Raw genomic sequence first — 23,934 nt, forward strand, 5'->3', positions numbered from 1 at the left:
CCCTCCCCAGAAGATAGGGCACCTCTGGATTCTGCATCCCTGAAGCCCGGCACAGTGGCTCAGGGCCTCTAAGACAGTAGATTCCTGTTCACTCTGGCTTCACATGGCCAGGTCTCCAGAACAGGGTCAGCGATGGCTGGTCCCAGGGGAAGGACAGAGCCAGCGCTGGGGGGGAGGGGAGGGGCAGGGAGGAGGAGGGGCAAGAGTATATTTTTCAAATAGTCTTGCCTGGAGCTTGAGCCTGGCCCCTTTGTCTGACTGGTGGATCCCTCCCTCCTTCCTTCCCTCCATTTTCCCCTGCTGCTGGGAGCCCGGTGTGCAGGATGATAGGGTGTAGTGTCCCTGCAGGGGCCCCAGGTAATGTTAGGACCTCACCGTGGTGAGAAGCAGGATAAATCCTGCCCACCCTCATTTCACGGATGAGAGAGGTGCTCAGAGAGATCAAGGGACTCAGTCCACAGAGTAGTGGGTGCCAGGTCTGCTGGCTCCTAGACTCTTCCCACAAGATGGCTAAGTGTCTCCCGCCCCTACTGGCCAGGCAGGATATCTGGAGGCCTCAGCCTGGCTAAGCTTACCAGAGGGCCATTTTAAAAGAAGAACATATGAATATGTCCTGGGCATCAGCACAAGGAATATTATGGAGCTGCCCCTTCAGAAAGGAGCCCTGTTGACGTTAGTAGTTAAGTGATTTGCTTTTAACCGAAAAGTTGACGGTTTAAACACACCAGTCATTCTAAGGGAGAAAGATGTGGCAGTCTGCTTCCATAAAGATTACAACCTTGGAAACCCTATGGGACAGTTCTTCTCTGTCCTACTGGGTCACTATGAGTCAGAATCAACTTGATGGCAAAGGGTTTGGTTTTGGTGCTTTTTGGCCCCTTCAGAGGCCTTGTAGGCTTCAAGGAATGTCCTAAAAGAAGAGAGTATTTCCCAGAAGGGTAATGGGAAGGAAAATTAATTTTGGCTATAGTGGAATCCAGGCTAGGTTTTCCTTCTTGTTTTATCTCTTGACACCATCACCTGTAATCCCACCCATGGCCCCTCTCATGCTAATCCAAGGCCAATGCCTCTTTTCCTAGGATCCCCCTGTATCCTCCCCTTCTGTGAGAACTCTTTGAAATCCCACCAAAGCATGCCCTCTCACCCATAGATCCCATTCACATGACATCTTAGTTGTAAGGCACATCTGGAATGTAAACATCTAGTTACTTATTTTGTGGTAATTCCAAAGCCTGGCTTGTGGAAGGGATCAATGTCATTGCCAGCATCTTTAGTCAATCAGCAAGTGTTTATTGAGCACATACTGTGTGCTAAGCGCCATGCTGGGGATCACCTGGGACACTTGGAAACAGACAGAAGTCCCTGCCTCAAGGAGCTTATAATCTCTTTTGAGAGGACAGGGGGCAAAGGCCACAGCCTCAGCCAAGGCTTGCTCAGGGGACAGGAGGAGCCACACCTGGTGAGACTGGAAGGGCATTTCAGAAGGTCTAAGTCTTTCTGGAAAGGAAGATTTCCATAGGCAGAGAAGATAGGGGTGGGAGCAGTGGGAGCAAAGTGGACCAGCTGGAAAGGCTGAGGCGGCTGCACCTGGCCTTGAGTGAGGCATTCATCTGGCATTCATCTGGTGTGGTAGGGAGCTGGCACATTCCTTAGAATGTGGAGCTCTAAGGGACCAGGTCACTGAACTTGCTAAAAATGGCATCTTGGACCAGAGGGCCTTTACTATGCCATGTGGGAGGTTGCGGCACCCAGGCCCCTAATTCTCCACCGAGGCCCAGGGTGAGAGGTCCAGCTTATCAATGGCTGAGCAATCCACAAAGTCCTGGGGGTAGCTGTTGGCCTGGAATGGGTCCAGAGGGACCTTGGTGATGTGGGTGTTGTCACAGATGAGGCGTGAGACGGACACTTTCTGCAGAGCGTCCTGCTGCTTCTTGGTGAAGACCCCAGGGTTCTCCCACCAAAACCTGCAGAGACAGAGCAGTCTATCCAAATGGCCCAGCGGCAGTTTCTCCCCAACTTGCCAGAGGGGAGGAAGAGTCCCTCTGAGGACCTCTGGGTGCCCTGCTGTAGATTCTGTGGAAGGTGGCCTGGGTTTCACCCTTGTGATTATCCACCAGCTAGAGGTTTCCTTCATCCCAATCTTAGGAGGACAGAGGGGTGGGCATCAGCAAGGGGATAATGAGAGCAGTGAGGAAGGAGGTCATAGGGGATAGGAGAAAGCCCTGCCCATGCTGATGTCTGGAGCTGGCTCTTACGTAGGATGAAAATTGGGATGCCGAGTGTAGAGAAAGGCTCTGCTTGGCCCTCCCTGGCCCAGGCTGCACATACCTGTCTCCGTCACGAACCTTCTGGAACTGCTTCCCCATGAGACAGGCCAGGAGAGACCCTACACGGCCTCCCTCTACCATGGGCTCAGCAATGGCCCCCATCCAGACATCGATGTTGTCAGGGGTCCCATAGAGATCCAGTAACTTCTTAGCCAGCATCTCATTCTCCAGCACAGTGTTCAGCTCCTCCATTGTCTTGGGCTGGGAAAGGCCACAGAAGCCTCTCCAGGAATTGTACCCTAAGGTGGGGAGGCCGAGACTGTGTTACCCCAGGGGCTTCTTGCGCACACCACCTTTTGGAGACATAACCACTCCAGCTTCATCAGCCCCAGAAAGTCTGGGCTCCCAGCCTTTTGGGATAAGGTAGACAGTGATCTACTGTTTATCCCTTTGACATTTCAGTCTCTAGGGGTCTAGATTATACAGGAGCTTACTGTGGGTCCAGCCACAATTCTAAGCACAGTACAAATGCTGTAAACGAAAAAACAGATGTTAAGTAACTTCCCAGGGTTATACAACTAGTAAATGGCACCACTGGGCTTTGAACTCAGGCAGTAGGGCTCAATTACTACATTAAATTGCCTTTCGTGGGCACAAAAGAAAAGCCCAACAGTCATTTGTTTCTTTCCATTTTTTCTTTTCTTAGACTTTTTTTGGGGGGAGGGGCTTTTAAACTGGTTTTACAAGGTAGTTGTTGATTGCTTTTTCATTCAAGGCATTCCAAGGTAGTACCAGGTATGTTCCCTTGTCTCTGCATTAGGGAGAATGGAAGACTCCATTTCACAGATGAGCAAAGTGAGTTTTAAAAACTGGTCTCTCTGCCCTCTGTTTTAGAACTGATCAGATCCTCAGGATTAGAGCAGAGAGTCAGAGAGTCCCCAGGACACCCCAAAGTAGCTAAAAGCTCCCCAGGACCAGGTCAGTCCTGGGCACTCACCAGGCAGCCCATGGTCCCGGCTCCGTTGTATATTGATGGCAGCCAGGTCATGGCCGTAAATGTTGTGAGGTGGCTGGAAGAGCTTGTTGCGTAGCTCTCCTGTCATCATTTTATTCTGATGCATCAACTTGGACTTCCTGGCCAGCATGCCCCGTACCAGAGGGTCAATTCCACCTGCAAGGGGGACCCAGAGGCCATCCTGAGGGTGGGGACATCTTCCATATTTGGCCCTTCCCTCCACCAGACATTGTCTCTCAGGTGAAAGTAGGACCACAGGAACATGTCAGGCTGGAAGCCTGGAGAGAAGAGTACATTGCAGCCTGCAGGGGATACTAGTGGGAGAGGGCAGCCCAGCTCCCCACAAGTGGCGTTCATGGGTTGATGTCATGAATATAAGCTTCAGGATTTTCTCCAAGCTGCAGTTCATGGAGTCAGCTCCTTCTCCTTCCGTATGTTTCCCAGCAGAACACTGCCGCATGGGGGAGAGGTAGCATAAATCTTTAGGAAATGACCCTGACTTGTCAGTCCTTAAGTAAAGCAGGTCTCAACACAGCCCAGCCCAGGGATAAAGGAGAGCTGGGTCCAACCTCTGACACCTAGTGGTGGTGGAAGGCCGTAGAGGAGAGCAGAAAAGAGCAATATTATTTGCCGACCCATGAATTCTTTCTACAAGGGTTACAGAAGCTTAGGGCAGGGAAAGGAGGTAAGAACATCCTAGGCACTTTAGAAGCCAGAAGGAGGAAAGAAATAACTGATATTTACAAACCACTTTCTGTGTGTCAGGAACCCTTGTAGGGTGCTGTACACATACATGTCATTTAATTATTTTGGATATCCTAGTGAGACAGGTACTATTGTTGTCCCCATTTTACAGATGAGGAGGCTGAGGCTCAGGGAAGTGAATTCACTCACCCAGGGTCGCACAGGAAATGCTGGAAGTCTGAGTTCCAAGCCAGGTTTCCAGACAAGCAGGCGGAGGATGAGAAAGCTGGGTGACAGCACTTCCCTAACCAGGCTTACCGTCTTTGACTATTCTCCAGGTGTTGAAGAAGAGGGTATGCAGGGGGAGCTCTGACTCTGGGCCCCATGGCTGATAGTTCTTATCCAGGCGGGACATAGTAGAGGGAATCTCTAAGTGGCCAAAGCGGAAGGCAAGGGTGAAGACATTGGAAATTCGGGGATCCACAGATTCATTGTAGCCTTGGTATGGAGGGATCTTCTTCTGCATTTCATCACCCAGCACAATGGGCAGGTAGTCCCTAAAGGTGATAATCTGGAGGGAGAAACAAGCCACGGGGAAAGGGCATGAGAAGGCTTAAATCTCTGCAGAGGGAGGCTGACGAGGAGCTGTTGCCAAGAGGGATGAGCAGTCAAAAATCAAGGATGGCAAACAGATAGCATATGTGCCCAGTTTGCCTTCATATGACCGTGGCAGACATTGATAATTGATCATGACATTCTTTCTCTTGATCTCTCATGATTCATCTCAACATAGGTGCTATTCGGATTTGTCAACTGAGATGCACTGTCTTGGCCATCTTTGCTCTAAGTTTATGACCTTAATGCTAAAGTGGCAGTCCTTGTGTGTCACTTTAACTTAACAATGTCATGTTATTAGAATTAAGGCTTACTATTTTTTTTTTTTATAGCTACAGTAATCAGTGTGGTACTGTTGGAAGAATAAATATATAGATTAATGGAACAGAAAAGACAACCCCAAAGTAGAACTACACAAATATGCTCGATTAATTTTTGACAAAGAAGCAAAAGCAATTCAATGGAGGAGGGACAGTCTTTTCAATAAGTGGTACTGGAGCAATTGGACATCCATAGGCAAAAAAAAAAAAAAAAAAAAAGAACCTAGACCTAAACCTCACACTTTATACAAAGATTAACACTAAATATAAAACATAAAATTATAAAACTTCTAGAAGAAAACATAAAAGAAAATATTTGAGATCTAGGGCTAAGCAAAGAATTCTGAGTCTTGACACCAAAAGCACAATCTATAAAAGGAAATACTAATAAATTGAACCTCATCAAAATTAAAAACTCTTATTCTGCCCAAGGCCCTGTTAAGAGGATGAAAAGACAAAATACAGAGTGGGAGAAAATATTTTCAAATCACGTTTCAGACAAAGGACTTCAGTCTATAATACATAAAGAACCCTTAGAACTCAATGTTTTAAAAAAAAAATCTTTTGGCCAGTTGGAAAATCGGCAAAAGATCTGAACAGATATTTCATTGATCTGCAGATCTATCAATGATACACAGATATATCAGGTATGCGAAGATATGCAGACGGAAAATAAGCACGTGAAAAGATATAAATCATTATTAGCTATTAGAGGAATTCAGATTAAAATCACAATGAGGTATCACTACACACCTATCAGAATAGCTAAAATAAAAAACAGTGGTAACATCAAATGTTGATGAGGATGCTGAGTGCAGTGCGGTGAATTACTTAACATGACCCTTCTAGCCATAGCCTTTGTAACTCCCACCAAATGACTGGGTGGGACTATGCAAATGAGGGGCTTGTGGCCCACCAAGGGGATTGGATAGTTTGCTAATAATGTAAATAAGGTGCATAGCACACTTGCAGAAGTGGGATTATGCAAATTAGGCATATGGAACCCTGATGAGGGAATTGGTTGGTTTTGCCATCCTGCTAGGCGTAAAAGAGAGCAAATCCCAGACCAGAGGGGGGAACTCACTACCACCAAGAAAGAAGAGCCAGGAGTGGAGCACATCCTTTAGATCCAGGATATCTGTGCTGCATACCTCGTACACCCAGGAGACAGAGAGAGAGAGCTGTAACACTGGAGATGTCGAGAAGCAGAGACAGTAGAACTCGGAGACCTGCAGGAGGCAGTACCGATGGGCTTCTCGGCCCTCAGAGTGAGAAAGTTGAGTGCCTTTGGGCAGGAGGCTTCCTGGTGGAGTGGGGTGCCTCCGAGCACTTGGCACCACAGCTAGGCTCACTGACTCACTAAGTGAGAGAGCTGAGCAACTTTGGGCTGAGGCTTACTGGTGGAGTGGGGTGCCTCCAGGCACTAACAGGCAGAGTTAAAAGAGCTTTGTAACACTCACTCAAGCAAGGCAGAGGCCTAGGGGCCAGAGAGAGGCATGCCTGTGGGCACGACAGAGAAAAGGCTGTCCTAATCAAACAACTGATCCTGAGTTGTTCCTGAACCTGAATTATAACCTGCTACTTCCCTAATAGCAGCCCTGGTGGCACGGTGGTTAAGAGCTTGGCTGCTAACTAAAAGGTCGGCAGTTTGAGTCCACCAGCTGCTTCTTGGAAACCCTATGGCACAGTTTTACTGAGTCCTATATGGTTGCTGGAAACCCTGGTGGCGTAGTGGTTAAGTGCTACAGCTGCTAACCAAAGGGTCGGCAGTTCAAATCTGCCAGGCGCTCCTTGGAAACTCTACTGGACAGTTGTACTCTGTCCTATAGGGTCGCTATGAGTCGGAATCGACTTGACGGCAGTGGGTTTGGGTTTGGTTTATATGGTTGCTATGTGTCAGAATCAACTTGAAGACAAGGAGTTATTTTGTTTTTGCTTACTTCCCTAATAAACCTCTTAATGATGAGTATTGCCGGTGAGTTCTGCGTAGCCATTGCAACAAATTATTGAACCCAGCAGAGAAGTAGAGAGTGTGGTGGGAGGGATGGCTGGTGTCAGAATTGGTAAGAAGGCTGGAGGGTAGAGACATGTTTGACCACCTCATAGGAATCAGCCTTGTACTGTTAATCTTGATTCTCACTCTTCTTTATGAAATTAGAGGAGGTCAGACACCCCATCGTGCCATTTTTTGCAACAAGAAACTGAATCATTCATACATTGCTAGGGGGAGGGGGATGTAAAATGGTACCAACCCAAACCAAATCCATTGCTGTTTATTCTGACTCATAGTGACCCTATAGGACAGAGTAGAACTGCTTTATAGGGTTTCCAAGGATCAGCTGGTGGAGGTGAACCGCTAACCTTTTAGTTAGCAGCCAAGCTCTTAACCACTACGCCACCAGGGTACAGCCAGTCTGAAAAGTAGTTTGGCAGTTCCTTTAAAACGAAAAATGGGCTTACCATAGGGCCCAGCAGTTGCACTCTTGGGCATATATCATAGAGAAATGAAAGCTTATTTTCATACAGAAACATGTATATAAATGTTACAATAGCTTTATTCGTAATAACCAAAACCCAGAAACTACCTGTTTAAACAAACTGTGGTACATCCATACCAACAACAAAAAGGAATGAACTGTTGATATATGCAATGTCATGGATGAACCTCAAGGAAATTATGCTGAATTAAAAAAAACAAAACAATCTCAAAAGGATACATAATGCATGGTTCCATTTATACGACATTGGTAAAATAATTTAACTGTAGAGAGGGAGCCGTTCTATTCTGTAACACAAGGAGGTGCCATGAGTTGGAATTGACTTGACGGCAATGGGTTTGGGTTTGGGTTTTGGTTTTAGAGATGGAGAACAGATTAGTGGTTGCCAGGCATGAGGGATGAGGAGTGGTGGTAGACATGACTCTTAAAGGAGGAGCATGAGGGAGTCCTGTGATGATGGTGCAGTTAAGTACCTTTATTGTGGTGGTGGTTACATGAAACTATCCATTGCTGTCGAGTCATACATGAAACTACGTGTGATAAAATTGCACAGAGCTATACACACATGGAACCCTGGTGGCACAGTGGTAAAAAGCTCCACTGCTAACCAAAAGGTCAGCAGTTTGAATCCACCAGCCAGTCCCTGGAAACAGTGTGGGGCTTTAATGGGTTGGTCACATTGAAGTGACCAACCCATTAATGCCTTTCTGATGCTCTGAATCCAGAGATTGATTCATTTTGGGACTGAAAAGCTGAAGAAAGGAAAGGATGGAGGGTTTGAAAGAATGAGACAATGGGAGAAAAGCAATAGAGGAGAGGAGGAGGGGAACGGAGGAGTGGAAAATAAAGAAGGTAGCTGGATGTGCGGCAGCGAGCAGAGGGCTGAGCTGGGAGCCAGCGCCAGATGGTGTGTGAGGCAGTGCTCCCGTCTCTCTTTACCTGTGTGAAGGCTCCCAGGATTTTCCGGGTTTCCTGGTAGAGCATCTCTCCATCCCAATGAGGATTGAGTTCCTTTAGTTCTCTGGCCAGCCGGTTGTGCTCTCGGAGGAAGAGGGTGTGGGAAGCGGCCAGCAGAATCTGCTCTGAGGCTCGGGAATCTCCTAGAAGGCCAGAAGGCAGGAAGGTGGATGCTCCCTGAGCAGCCCAGAAGCCAGTAACCTGTTAAAGGAATGATGGTGCCCCCAAGGAGCCCTCTCCTAAGCATGTCCTTCCAGTTAATTTAAGGGAAGTCCTGTGGAGAAGTGGGATGGGGTGGGGAAATCAGAGATTTGAATCCCAGCTCTACCGCTTTTTAGCTGTGTGACCTTGGGCAAGTTATTTAACATTTCCGAGCCTTAGTGACCTTATCTGTAAGAATGGGGATAACAAGGCCTATCTCATAGTATTGTAGTAAAGGTGACATATTAAAAATTTTACTAACTATAATCCCGACTGCCTTTAAGAAAACCCCAATTCATTGCTGTTGAGTTGATTCCAACTCTTAGGGACCCATAGGACAGAGTAGAACTGCCCCAATAGGGTTTCCTAGGCTGGTGGGTTCCAACTGCCAACCTTTCGGTTAGCAGCCTAACACTTAACCATTGCGCCACCAAGAATCTTTTCACAAATAGGTAAAAGGCTCTGTATTTTGTTGACCAACTTTGAAGGCTTTGGGGATGGAGGTTTGAGGGTAGGCTCCTGGGCAGGGCTGAACTTTTCTGTGGAATGAAGAGAAAAGAATCTGGAGTGGGGAGACTATCTGGGAGGGAGGGCGAGAGAAGCAGGGACAGTGGAGGGAGACCACGGAAATGGTGGAAGACCGTGTGTTCCTCTGTCACGTAAGTCTATTAACCTCACAAATGCTTGAGCTTAGTGGATATCTTTGTGAAAAATGGGCAGGGGCTCAGTTTTGTGTCTGGATTGTTGTGAGGCACATCTGGATGCAGAATCAAGAGATCTGAGAGATCTTGGCCTACGGGCCAGCCTTCTGCTATGTCTCAGTGGCCAGAGGGTTCATCTGGGAGGAGTGGGTTTTTGGATGAGGGAAGGCCTCTAGAAGCCAAGGGCAGAGGGAACCAGGTGGGCATGAGCCCCTGAAATGAACAGAATTGAGGGGGCTCTGATGGTCCACCATATGGAGAGGGGCTTTGTACCGAGTTTATAGAAAGCCTTAAAAGTACATTCCTCTTAATCTAGAAACTCCCCCTCTAGGAAATTCTATTAAAAAATCATTAAAAATGAGCACAAAGATTAATCAACGAGGATGCTCATTACCTCGGGGGGGGGGGAAAATTAGAAATAGCCTGTTGTGTGCCCCTGGGTAGATTCTAACTCATAACAACCCTACGGACAGTAGTAGAACTGCCCCATAGGGTTTCCTAGGCTGTAATCTTTACTGGAGTGGATCGCCTGGTCTTTTCTCCCTTGGAGCTTCTGGTGGGTTCTAACTGCCTAGCTTTTGGTTAGCAGCCAAGCACTTAACCATTGTACTACCAGGGATTCTTAGAAATAGCCAACGTGTCCCCAGATAGGGCTGATAAAATACACTGTGGTAATATATGCCATGAAATACCAGGCAGCCATTAAAAATCATGTTGTAGAAGAATATTTAATGACATGGGGTATATTAAGTGAAGGACCAGGTTATAGAACATTATTTATAGTGTGATTTCAATTACGTAAAAAAATGTAGAATTATATCTATGATAGAAAACAGATGCTGTCATGGATTCAATTGTGTCCTCCCAAAATACGTGTTGTAAATCCTAACCGCATACTTATGGTTGTAACCCCATTTGAGAATAGGGTTTTCTTTGTCATGTTAGTAGGCCATAATCAGTGCAGGGTGTGTTTTAAGCCAATCGCCTTTGAGATATAAAACAAGTAGATTAGGCACAGAGAAACAAGCAGAGATGGGGGAAGATAGAAGCCAAACCAGATGAAGATCGCCAGGGAACCGAGGCATAGAAGCTGTAAAGAGACAAGGACCTTCTCCCCAGAGTCGACAGAGAGAGAAAGCCTTCCCCTAGAGTTGGGGGCCAGAATTTGGACTTCTAGCCTCCTGTGGAAAAAAAGAAAATAAATTTCTGTTTGTTAAGGCCACCCACTTGTGGTATTTCTGTTGTAGCAGCACTGGACAACTAAGACAGATATACATCACAATGTTATCATCTGTGAGTGGTGAAATTGCGTGTGGTTATTATTTTTTAATGTTTTTAATATAAATATGCATTTCTGGACCTCCCTAATTTTTTTTTTTTTTTTTGCAGTGAACACATGTTCTTGAATTCTGTATTCATCTGGGCCCTTCTGCCAGTCCTGGGCCAGTGCCAGGGGGAGTGGTGGCTTGGTGTGCAATTTTGCAGAAAGATAATGAGAAGGAGCAGTGGTAAAGACCCCCTGCAAGTTGTCTGGCAGCCTTGTGAAGTTTTTGGTCTCCTTCTGCTCTAGTCCCTTTGTCGGTGGGCCCCTCTGTTCCCGACCTAGACTCACCCGCCAGGAAGCAGGGCACTCGGGCCGTGGTGTTGATGAATTCGCAGGGGTTTGGCTTCTTGCTGACAAAGGGCAGGTAGGGGAGCCCATGGTCCGAGACCTCCTGGTTGACGGCCATGAGGCCCAGGGGGCTGCTGAGGTTGCGGAGGCGGCTGGCCAGACTCGGCTCCGACCCATACACAAAGCTGGCATCCAGGAAGGAGGTGGGAGCATTGATCTGATCTCGGGTCAGGGACTCGTAGGGTGGAGTAGGGCAGACAAACCCAGACCGGATGAACGGCATGCACTTCCCTTGAGTCTTCACCTTGGGGTCGTTGGGCGGGAACTGCAGAGATTGGGGTGGGTGACTGGGGAGAGATGGCACAGCTGGGCCCTGGGAACCTCTCTCCAGCTGAATCTGAATGCAGCTGGCAAAATGCCGATGGTACCCTCCCAGGGCCCTACTACCAGACACCTCCTGCTGATACCTCCTGCTGACACCATACATCCTATGCCCACAAAACCCTGAATTTCATTACATCTTGCTGGGTAAGAGAATTCGGGGGGTCATTTAGTCTTTCACAGCTTGGGTTCTGAATTTTTGGTGGGATGGAGCCTGAGATCCCTGGATAAGTAAGCTGGGCATGAGATGAGAAAAGGGTTTGTTAATAATTACTACTAATAAAAAAAAAAAAAATAGCTACCATGTATTTATTTTGAACTTACCATGTTAAGCATTATGCAAACTTTATCTCACTTAGGTCCTCACAAAACCCTGCAAGGTAGACAACTCATCCATTTTTACAGGTCAGAAAACTGAGCCCTAGGCAGGTTAAGCAACTTGCCCACGGACTTAGACACTGGAAAGGAAAGACGTGGGGTTCAGATCCAGATTGGCCTCACTCTGTACCCCATGCTCTTTCTACCACAGCACAGAGCCTTGACTTGTTGCTTGAATGAGTACATGACTCTCTAACTGTAAAATCCACGAATACCTAGAAAAGGTGCACCACTGCAAATTCCTCTCCCTTCCTGCTGAAAATTCCCACAGTTCCCTGCTGGCTCACTCTGACTCATCCATCAAGTTGCAGTTCCTTATGGGAATAGCCTTCCCTGACCCCAGGATGATTTAGAGCATCTTTCCACAGACTTCATTGCGTGTGAGCTGAATCTCCTGGGGATGGTAGTAAAATGTTGGTTCAGTTTCCAAATGTCTGGGTGTGGCTTGTGGTTTTGCATTTCTAATAAGCTCCCAGGCGGTGCCAATGCTGCTGAGCTGCAGGCTTAGACAGCCCTCCCCAGAGCTTCCTGATTTTGTCATCAGTGGTTTACTTGTTCATTTCTCACATTGGCCCTTCGTCGCTGGGCAGGAACTATGTCTTTATTCACCTTTGAATTCTCAGTGCTTAGTGCATGGCCTGCCACCGGTAGATGATTAATGTGTTTACTGAATAAATGGATGAGTGAATGGATGAATAAGTTAGGCTTAGGAAGCTATCAAATCAGCATTAAAGATCCTGGCTGACAGGCAGGGCATGTCTGCTACATTGGGGTGGGCAAGGGGCTTGTCTGGGATCACCACCTAAGCGAAGAGACCTACCATGATGGGGAAACAGTTGTCCCCTTGGATACAGTGTTCGTCACACTGGGTTTGGGAGTGCTGGCTACTCCCCAACTCAGTCTCAGGGGCAAAGTCCAGGTCGTGGTCCACAATTTGGCCCCACTGCATGAAGACCAGGGATCTTTTTTGATCCAGAACGTCCCCGTTCAGATAGCCAACGATCTGGTTGGATACCTCTCTGGCCTATAGATGGAAAGAGAAGGGGAGGATTAGAGGAAAAAGTGTTTGGAGGATTCAGATTCAACTACAGTTTATGCAGTATGGATGATGTAACAGGTACATTTAATCCGATAACAAGCGTCTGAGGTGGGTGGCATTTCTCCCGTTATATAGACGAAACTGAATCCCAAAGATGTGAAGTCAGCTCTCCCATGCCCTGCAGCTATGAAGGGACAGAGATAGATTAAAATCAAGTCTGTATGGTTTCCAAGGTCAGTGCTCTTTCCACTATGAAGAAGGAAACCAAAGACAGGCTGCTTTGGAAACAAGCATCAAGGAGGTGCCAGGTGCCCGGGAGTAGGAGAGGAGCTCTGGGTAGAGGCTGCCAACTCAGATGAGGCCAACAGATAGGACCTCCAGGCAAACAACAGCTGATGCACTCCGGGGGCTAGGACAGGATAAGCACGAGCAGGATGGGGCAAGGAGGCCATCTGCCTGGGAGACCCCAGGGTACCTGGCCGGCCGGCAGCTGGGACACGACCACGACGTGGCTGGACTCCGGGCTCTGCTGCCCTCTAGTGGTGTTGTGGGGATCAGCGCCAGAAGGCAGGTCCCCATCTCCACCTTTCCCCTGATGCGGCTCCATCGCCCTCCCACCTATTTCTTCTCCCTTCCTGTGTATGTTTAGGGAGTGCATTCCCTTCCCTGTGACTCCCATCCTTCATCCACCATAGTCGAGGGCCCACCCCCACCCCGCCCTCACCAGCGGGAGAGGAAAGCCGTTCCGCGTCTTTCCCGGCGTCCACCCAAAGGGGAGGGAGAGCCCGTCCTCGTACTCGGCCGGCAGCCAGCGCGCCAGCGCCCTGTTGGCAGCTCCCAGCTCGGTGTTCCTCCTGAAACCCAGCAAGACTTGCCCTCAGCCTCTGCGGTCCTCCCGGGGTTTGCTTCTCTGTGGAGCCCCGATTGGCCCTGGAAGGATCTGGGAGCCTATGGCCTAGGGGAAGGGGACGCGTAGGAGGTGCCTCTCAAATGTGGGGTTTCTGAATTACCCCCACCCACTGGGAAAAGGTGCTGCTTCCAGTGGGGTACGGTGGTCTCACGGGAGATGGCTGGAGACGTGTAATCTTTAGAGGATGGGGAAGTTGGGGGAAGGCTTCGAAAGAGCAGATTCCGAGGGGACGCAAATCCAGGAGGGCTAGGCAGTGGGAGTTCTGCCTGGAATGCCCAGGTGACAAAGTGCCTCGCTAGTCTGGGCAGCTGGGCTGGGCTGGGCTGGGCAGGTGGGGCAGGTGAGCTGGGCTGGGCAGGTGGTGCAGGCCTGACAGTCCTGGGAGGGTCTACCCCACACCCCCACTCCCGACCAGTCAGTCACCTGTTATTACAGTCTCCTGTAATGGTGCGATAAGGGCTGTACTTGTTGCATATCACTGCAGAGGCAGGGAGACCACATCCCACTTCATGAAAGAGGAAAGCCAAGTGCAGGCTGGGGCCTGAAACAGAAGGGACACCAAAGGGGTTAAGTTATTTCTCCATTCTTCATTCTGCAGAGGGGGCAGGCAATTGAAACCAAGGATGGCCTTACATTGTTTCAGGCCCACGTTACGCAGAACAGATTGGAAAGCTCATCTTCTGTGACACAACCCTAGTAAAGCCCCCTTACACAGGTGGCTTAGATGACCTCTCCCCTCCCTCCCGCTGTGGAACTGGTGACACTGTGGTTTGGGACAGGGATCCCACGTTTATTGACGTTAGCACTTCCTCCATTCAGAGGCTTTACAGATGGTATTATACAAAGAGCACTTGTGTCCTCTCCTTAGGAGTTTGCAAGGTAACCTTGTCTGAGTTCCTGCCTCTGGAGAAAAAGTAATGGACTAGATGTCCTCTAAGCTCCTCACTCTGCTGGTCTCCGATTCTGAGAAGGCAGAGACAGGGAATGCAGCTTTTGATGGCCTCTATTCTCTCCTGCAAGGTGCCTGGGTGGTGCACATGGTTTGTGTTGTCTACTAACCTATAGTTTGGAGGTTACAGCCCACCCCAGTGGTGCTGCAGAAGAAAGGCCTGGGAATCTCCGTAAAGATTACAGCCAAGAAAACTCTATGGAGCAGTTCAACTTTGTTACATGGCATCACCAGGAGTCAGAACTGACTCAACAGCAACAGCTTTTTTTTTTTTTTTTTCCTCTATCTCTGTCCTTTGGGGAGAGGACCCCTTCTTGCCATCAGAATCAGAGGACCAGTGGGTTTTCTGTACCTGTGACGTTGATCAAGGTCAAGCTCTGAGTCAGTCTCTTTAAGGTCTCCTCCCACACCTGCCCTTTGCGGATGGCCATGCGAGTCTGGCCTTTGGCATGCTTGAGATATTCTAAGAGCTGTCGCATGGTGGGAGACTCAGAGCTCATGGAAGTCTTCAGCCTGCAATGGAGAGCAATGGAGAAGTCATGATGGGACCCCATGATCCTATAGAAGGGAGTTTGTGTGAGGTAGTGCGGGTATAGGAGGCACCATGGGGGGCGGTGTGGGCAACGTATAGGAGACAAGAACGTATTGTGCGCTCCTGACATTTTCTTCGTTTCTGTTTAATGCTTCTTGAAATTCTCTCCTGGAAAGAGGAAGCTACAGTGTGTTTTGCAGCTTTGTTATGTGTGGTCCTGAGAGAAGGCAGGTGGATGCTTCCAATCTGAATCACAGAGTTGCAGCTGAGCAGGCTGTGTCGGAGTCAACTGGGGCAGCTTTAAAAACACGCAGCTCCCAGGACTTACTGAATTAGATTTGGGGAACCCCTGACACAAGCTGGCATCTCCTCAAGTCTTGTGGGCTGATAATTAGAGGAATAAGATGCTCATGAGCCTTCTGCCCATGAAATCATCCTTACCTGCTTCTTGGCTAGAGTCAGTGTGGAGTTTGTTTAGATGTGGTTAACATTGGCTTGGGGCCATAGCATCCAGCCTGTCGCTGACCCTACCTTAGACAAGATATCTAGCCTTTCTATTCCTTAATTTCCCACAAGTAGAATGAGAAGCCAAAACCCTTCTATTAAATTTGTGACAACACAGAGATGACTGAGGGCAAGGTTTTGTCAGGAAAGTCCCTCCATGTGAACTTTCTACCCCCTCAGTGGGCCTCAGTTTCCTCATGTGTGAGATAAGGGGATGTGGCACAGTGGTTAATTGCTCGGCTACTAACTGAAAGGTTGGTGGTTTGAACTCACCAGCTGTTCCGTGGGAGAAAGATGTGGCAGCCTGCTTCTGTAAAAGATTTACAGCCTTGGAAACCCTATGGGGCAGTTCTACTCTATCCCATAGGGTTGCCATGAATCAGAATTAACTTGACAACAATGGGCTTGGGTTTAGTTTCGGTAGGTAGCACAAACTGTTTTCATTCGATTACTAACCTAAAGGTTGGCAGTTTGAACCCACCCGGCAGTACCACAGAAAAAAGGCCTGGTGATCTGCTTCTGTAAAGATTATAGCCAAGAAAATCCTGTGGAGCAGTTCTTCTCTGTAACACATGGGGTCACCATGAGTTGGAATCGACTCGATGGCAACAGGTTTGGTTTTTTTATGAGATGATCTCTGAGGTGTTCTATGGTTCTAAGACTCCGCAACTTTGGAAGTGGCTCGAATTATCACCAAAGACAGCCCTGCTTTTTGGGTGCAATTCACTGGCTTTAACACCTGTCCCGTCACTACAGGTCAGGTCATTAACTCTATATTTAAAGTGAGGTGTCTCAGCCTCAGGGGCTACATGAGTGTGCAAGCCAGGCACAAGGTGGACTCTGATTATTGGGCTCTAGTCACTGGCCCACCACCTCCTAACCCCCACCTTGATAAAAAAGAACCCTAGAGAACAAGACATTTTGCTTTTTGCTGTTTTCACAAGAGACAGCATGGCCTAGTGGCCCAGACTGCTTCACTGTCCAATATACTAACCACTAGCTATATGTGACTATTTAAATTGAAATTCATTAAAATAAAATGAAATTAAAAATTCAGTTTCTCAATTGCATTGCCACATTTCAAGTGCTTAATAGCTGCGTGTAGCTGATGGCTACTGTATTGGACAGCACAGATACAGAACATTTTCACCGTCGCAGAAAGTTGTCTTGGACACTGCTGGCCTAAAGCCGAAGAGACTCAATTTTGAATCTTGGTTCTACCAGGATTGGCTTAAATTATATGACCTCTGGGTGATCTGTCTCTCATCTATGAACTGGAAAGCATCATATGACTTATATCAGAGACTCAAAAGTATGAACTTTGGAACAAACTGGCTGGGTTCCAACTGCCACTTTGGGCAAGTTACTCAACCTCTCTACCCCAGTTTCCTTATCTGTGAAATGAAGGTAGTGATAGTAATCTTAGGTTGAACCATGGCATTCGATCATTTTTACCCCCCAAATTAGCTCTTTTGTATGGTTTGATCTAACACTTTTTTGTGGATTGAATTGTGCTCCCCAATTTGGAATCCCAACCCCTACACCTATGGATGGAGCCCTGATGGCACAGTGGTTAAGAACTTGGCTGCTAACCAAAATGTCGGCAGTTCAAATCCACCTTGGACACCTTATGGGGCAGTTCTACTCTAGATAGATACCAGTGCCCTAAATTTGGACTTCTAGTCTCCTAAACTGTGAGAAAATAAATTTCTGCCACCCACTTGTGGTATTTCTGCTGCAGCAGCACAAGGAAACTAAGACACACTTCATAGCATTGTTGGGAGGAGTAAATATGAAGCAGCTACAGCAGTATCTGGCACACAGTAAACACACAGTGAACACCCACGTTAGCATCAGCAATGGCAGCAGCCAGGTCCTGAAGGGGTTAGTGCAAGATGTTTTAGAGCAACACCTCCCCCGACCCTGAACATAGGAAGGTGAGTTGCAAGGTTTCCTCAGGGCTCAACCTGAAAGATCCCCTGTGGGCATTCCAGATTCTCTCCTTCTTTCTACACCCTGGGCTCTTCGGGGTTTCCACCTGAACACTGACTCACCAGGGACTTACCTCCTGCTTTGAGTCAGAAATAGGCTCCACTGGAGCTGGCAGGCCTTTAAGGGACTCACTGTCCATCCCCACCGCCTCCACCCTAGTCCAACCCACCATCCCCTACCTGGACCACTGCAGTAGCCTCCTACCTGGGCTCCCTGCCTCTTCTTCTGTCTCTTTCCTATCCATTCGTCACACAGATGCTGGGGCAATCTTTTTAGATAAAAAATCAGACCATGTCACTGCCCTGGTTAAAGTTCTGCAGGGGCTTACCCTGGGATGTGGTTTAGGACAAACCCAGCCCTGGGGCCCACCTCTTTACCAGGCCTCCATTGTTTCCTGCGCACCCCAGATCTTCCTTGCCTCAGGGCTTTGCCTTTGCAGTTCCAGTACCTGGAATGCCACCCCCTGCCTCTCTGAATTCTGTCTCCTTATCCCCCTCTGGCAGGCTTCCTTGACCTCTTGCCTAGAACAGCACCCCTTGCTTTGCCTATTTCCTCCATTGTCCTTATTGTGAGTGGCTAGATTATCTGTGTAACAGGATGTTTAAATGTGACTCTTTCTGTCTCCACAAGGCCCCTAAATCCAAGAACTGAACAATGGGCACAAGTATTCCCACATTCCAGAGCAGGGTGCTGGTCCTCCTTCCCCACCCAGCAGGACTTGCAAAGGAGGTAGATGAACACCAATTTTGTGGTTTTTATTCTATCCCCCATCTCGAGGCTATGAAAGGATCGAAGTGGAGGAGAGAGAGAGGATTTTCATCTGGAGATAGCTGCTGAAGTGCTGGGCCTTTCCCCCCACCATGGAGCCTCCCTTTCACTTTCATTTTAGTGAGAAGGACCCTACAAGGGCCGACCACTGAGGAGGAGGGCTTGGTGTGTGTTCTGGAGTCTTGGCTGGAGTTTGATAACCAAAAAAACTAATACAGAGGTCCCCAGGCTGCAGAAAATTCCACTGCAGCTTGCTTGGCCTGCCTTGCAATTTTTGCGTCAGTATTCCAGCCCCATTGCTCGGCCAGCCTTGCCATTTTTGCATTAAAATTTCAGTTCCTTTGCTTGGCCTGCCTGGTGAAAATCCCGGCACCTGTATGATATGATTTAAGAATGTCCTCTGATGTAACTTTTATGAACTCCCTACTTGTAAACCCCTTAAAAATAACTCTTCTCCTCGCCTTCTGGGAGCAGTCTTGGCAGCAGCAGCCCCAACTGCTTCCTTTCCTTGTGCAATGAAATAAAGGCACCTTTCTACTTGCCCACCTCAGCCTCTCGTTTATTGGCTGATATGAGTCATGCTGAGCAAAACCTGGGGTTTCCACCCGGTAACAAAATCTGTTCCTGTCTAGTTGACTCCAACTCATAGAGAACCTATAGGACAGGGTAGAACTGCCCCATAGCTAACCAAAAGGTTGGAGGTTAGAACCAAGGGTGGATTACCAGATCAGCTGTAGTGAACAATTTCACATTTTTCACCACATCAAAGATCTGTTTCTAGGTATGGCTGGCATCTATCTCTCTCCCAACCCCACAGCACCTTCCTACAGAATCAAAGCATCTTTTTAAATTTACAATCCCTGACAGGGGCAGATGACTCAGTAAGCAAGGTAAACAAGGGCTTACTTGTGCTTGCTTACAATCTGTAGTGAACAATTTCACATGGGTTTCACCACATCTTTGAAATTATGAAGTTGTTCACTACAGATTAGGTAAGCAAGGTAAGCACCGTGCCATCTGCTTCTGTAAAGATTACAGCCTTGGAAATCCTATGGGATAATTTTACTCTGTCTTATTGGGTCGCTATGGGTCGGAATGAACTTGATGGCAATGAGTTTCAGTTTTTTTTAGTTGCTATTGACTAGCAACTTCATTCATTAGCTGAATGAATGAAGATCAATTACCGACAGGCTTTCTGAGACTTTGGAATGCATGATCTGAGGAAGCATTCAACTACATGTAAGAAAGTTCTTATAGGATTAGAGTAGATGTCTCTCAAGGTAATCTACAGGATTTTAGGGGTTGTAGGCTCTTGCTCTTACCTGCCACATACTTGAGGAGGTGTGGAAGGGCAAGCTTTACAATTGCTTTGGATCATTGGCTTGTCAGGGCTCGCCTAGCAGTGCCTATCGTGAGCAGGAAGCCTGTGAAGGGAGGTACGTGTATGTGTGTGTCTCACGTACCTGGTTCGGGAATCCAAGAAGGCCTTGTCGACTTGGACCTTGACCTGACTCACAGCATCAGAGATGGCAGCAGCTATGGTGGTCTGTGCTTGGAGTGGGAAAATGGAGCAGGATATCAGACACCATGCCTTTGAGATGCCCTGCACCTCTGCCTCACCCTTTCTCAGCCATCACTCCCACCCCTCAAATCTGAGAAAGCAGAAGATCAAGATTAGGAAACTTTCACAACTGTTCCAGTGCTATAAGGGAAAAAAGCACAGAACAGGAAGAATATTCCCTAGTGATAAGATGTCAAAATTACTCTTCAGGATTCCACTAGAATGCCCAGTGATGGGACTAAGAGTGTGACCACTCAGGTTGGCTCAGTTACTGGGTGGAGGGGGTTTTGCTGGCTCCTGGTAGGATGTCCTCCTGGATCCTTAGGCAAGCCCATCAGAGAGCTTAGCTGATGACCAGGATCCTGAAGTAGGTAAGGGGTACGAGGGTAGATGTAGGACTCTTGTTTTCACTGGTATCGGGGCCTGGAGTGTGGGGAACAGGATGCATGCTCTGAACAGGGGGAGTATAGTGGGTTGAATTAGTGTCCTCCAAAAATTCATGTTCATCCAGAACCTCACAATGTGATCGTATTTGGAAACAGGGTCTTTGCCAGTGTGATTAGTTAAGATGAGGGCATACTGGATTAGGGTGGGTCCTAAATTCACTGACTGGTGTCTTTTTAAGAAGAGGAGAGGACACACAGACACACCGAAAGAAGAAGGCCATGTGAAGTCAGAGGCAAGGACTGGAGTGGTATAGCTTCAAGCCAAGGAATGCCAAAGATTGTTGGGTGCCACCGGAAGCTAGGAAGAGGCAAGGACAGATTCTCCTCTAGAGCCTTCAGAGAGAGTGCAACCGTGCTGATACCTTGATTTTGGACTCTGGGGCTCCTGAACCATGAGAGAATATATTTCCATTGTGTAAGCCACCCAGTTTATGGTAATTTATTTCAGCAGCCACAGGAAACTGAAACAGGAGATACTTACCACATGTGGCAGACACTGTAGCCTGGAGCAAGGCCAGAGATGCCAGGAGGGCTGGGAGATGGAGAAGGAGGCTCATCACTGAAATGAAACCCAGGTTCATATTTGTGAGCCTCGCTAAAGCCCCAGCTGGTGGTGGGCGGAGGGGGATACGGTGTTGAATCACAGAAAGGGGATGAGAAGGCAGAGAAAGCCCAGGGAATACCAAACACCCTAACACTGGGATAGAGAAGAGGAAATTGTACAAACTGATGAAGCCTCTACCACACCCCAGGCCTCTGCTGTATACTGTAAGAGATGTAGGTGTTGGTGGTGGAAGGGAAAAACACAGGCTTTGGAGGGAGGCAGCACTGGGTTATAATCCTGTACTTCTCTAACTAACTCCACGACCTTGCATGGATCACTTCACCTCTCCGGGCCACTTGCCTGCTGAGTGAAGGGCTCAGGCCAAGTGATCCATGATGTCAGGCCAAGTGATCCATGATGTCAGATTCTGCTCTGACAGCCTGTAACTCTTGAAATTTTGTTCCCTGCCTTGTCACAGTTTTGAGAAATGCTGTCACCAAACTTGTAACACATCTTTGGAGTCCCCTCCCTCTTTCCACTCAGGACATACTGCTCCCTGCAAGTCAGCCTGCTGTGGTCTAGCTCCACTCAGACACTCAGCTCCCTTCCTGGGGAAACATGACAGGGGCCTTCACCTCCCCTCAAAGAGCCAATTTGATGGGACAGCATGAGTGAACTTTGTGACAGAGCTCAGAGTGCCCCTGAGCCCATTGTAGTGTTCCAGGCTGGCTGGAGGAATTCCAGCTGTTAGATTAACCCTCCATCAGGAGCTTCAACTCCAGGCCAAAATCATGTGGACTAAAATTCATGCAGCTTTTTTTTCTGATGAGGGGCTTTGGGACTTTGAGTGTCCATTGGACTTCATGGAGTAGACCCAAAATGTCTTTTGAGAAGACTCTAGGGCTCTTCCCTCCGTCTCTACCCAAAGATCCCCTGAGAGAAATCAGGATTTTGGAGTTTTGCCTGAGAGACTGCTGGTCACTCTTCTGTAGACGCTCTCCAGACCAGAAGAGGTTAGATCAGACCAGAGGAGATGAGGAATCCCTGGGTGGTACAAATCCGCGGGCTGACTTTCCTGATCTGTGTAAAGATGTGGGTCAGAAAGCAGAGCCAGGCAAACACAGGGTCATGCCACTAGCAAAGGATGTTCTAAAAAGATCCTGGAGGGACACTGTCTGCAGCTCAAGCCAAGCAGGGCAAAAGGCAGAGCACGGGACTTCACAATGTAAGAGACCAATGAGAAGCTTCTGTGATGCTTGGATATTTACCCACAATCTTATCATCATGGTCAATGCAGAAGCCATTTCCCAAATTCTTTGGTTTGCAGCAGAATCTGGAGCCTTCCCTGGGACATGGAGCACTAACCAGGGACAGAGCCACAGCCTCTGCCCCTCAAATGCCAGGCTGTTCCATAATCCTACTCATGCTTTTCCTTATGCCTGGAATGCCCTCTCTGCCTAATAAACTCCTATTCATTCTTCAAAACCCAGACCAAATGCCACTTCCTCTGTGAAGTTCATCAAATTTCTCCAGTCAAATTTAAGTCACTCCTTCCCATGTCCTTCCACAATATTTTGTTCATATCTTATATTGCTGTTTTCATGTCTCTTTCCCCTATCAGACCATGAGCTTCTCAAGGATTATATCTTATTTATTTCTTTTCTCAGAGCCCAAGCACAGTGCCAACGCATAATAGGTGTTGGGTACACGCTGAATGAATGAAACTCCTGGAGCAGAAAAGCTCAGCCTCTGGAAGTTGGCAGAAGGAGAGGGTAGTGCTGGTCCCTTAGTAGGCTTCTCACATTCGATTGTCCCTGTTAATCCTGGGGGATCTTGTTAAATGCAGATTCTGACTCGGTGGGCCATGGCAGGGGCCTGAGAGTCTGCATTTCCAGCAAGCTCCCAGGTGATAACCAAAGTTGCTGGTCTGCAGAGCACACTCTGGGTACTGGGTACTCAGTGGAAGCCTTCCACTGAAGACTTGCCCAAGGGATGCCGGAGGAAGACCCAGGAAGGGAAAGAGCCAGAAGGATTCTTTTCCAAGAATGGAGAGCTCTCTATTGAGGATAGTGGGATGAGCCAATAGGAGAGTGAACAAACACCCATCACTCCCCAGAACACTCTATTTGATCTTTTGACCAGCTACAGGATCAAGAGAAGAAAGGACAGGAGTTAGCTTTCATCAAGTCCTCTATAGCAGAAGCAATCTTCCACCTTAGCCCCAGAGTTTGGGACTCCTGATCACATAAAACACAATACGATTCAATCATTCCATTCACCCAAAATGAAGCCCATCAAGTATTGCTGCAACTCATACACTCGATTGAGGGCCAGGTGTCTAAGGGCATTTAAGACTCCTGGGACTAGAAATTCAAGGCTAACTAGATGTCTAGAACTGATGCAGGTAGCTGGAAATGGGATGGAGATCTGAGACCCCCAGCTTAGGGAACCTCTAACACCACAAAATTCCACCACATTGGAGAGATCATATGATATCTCTAGAGCACCACACAGAGCCCGTCTTTGTTACTATCTTCCTCCCATTTTTGGCATGGCCCTGGATACATGGCATCTCTTCCCTGGCCTCAGTTTCTAAACTTGGATGGGAAATGTCTATGGTGCCTTCCAACCCGAAGAGTCTATGATTCTGTGACTCAGTTTTCAAGCACAAAAAAGCCTTTTTGCCTCACAATGAGTGCAATCATGTTCTCTCACACTGAACAGGGGTGAACCTGCAGCCAAATCTGGAGCCAGAAAATGCTTGATGGAAGGCAAGTTCAAATCCAGCACTAGGATTTCTGAGAAGCCTTTAGGAAATTTCATCAAGAAGTTTACAGAACCCAGAAAACTAAAGTTAATGTGTCTTACCTGCCAAGTACCTCCTGTGACCTCCTGTGGCAGACAGAGGAGTTGGTTTGCCTGCAGGAACTGCTGTTTTATACCTTCTGGCAAGAATTTATTTCTGCGAAAGACCCAGAAGGAAAGACTTGAGGAGTTGAAGTGGCTTGGAGGAGACACTCCAGTGCAGCAGGCAACACCCAGTGACTCCAGGCAGATGTA

General features: G+C 47.9%; 1 protein-coding gene across 1 annotated transcript; it reads right to left on the minus strand.

Annotated features, from left to right (window-relative positions):
- Window positions 1-1,253: 1,253 nt before the first annotated feature.
- On the minus strand, window positions 1,254-23,934 carry LPO (lactoperoxidase). The gene is made up of 13 exons (XM_049860539.1): window positions 23,743-23,934; window positions 20,812-20,889; window positions 19,787-19,874; window positions 14,880-15,040; window positions 14,002-14,119; window positions 13,393-13,522; window positions 12,450-12,653; window positions 10,871-11,195; window positions 8,339-8,499; window positions 4,285-4,537; window positions 3,265-3,438; window positions 2,329-2,566; window positions 1,254-1,964 (listed from the first exon to the last, which is right to left on the minus strand). The coding sequence occupies exons 2-13, from the start codon at window positions 20,885-20,887 to the stop codon at window positions 1,757-1,759; spliced, it is 2,136 nt and encodes a 711-aa protein (XP_049716496.1). The 5' UTR covers window positions 20,888-20,889; window positions 23,743-23,934; the 3' UTR covers window positions 1,254-1,756.

Source organism: Elephas maximus, chromosome 19, assembly GCF_024166365.1.
Source record: "Elephas maximus indicus isolate mEleMax1 chromosome 19, mEleMax1 primary haplotype, whole genome shotgun sequence".
Classification (NCBI taxonomy): domain Eukaryota; kingdom Metazoa; phylum Chordata; class Mammalia; order Proboscidea; family Elephantidae; genus Elephas; species Elephas maximus.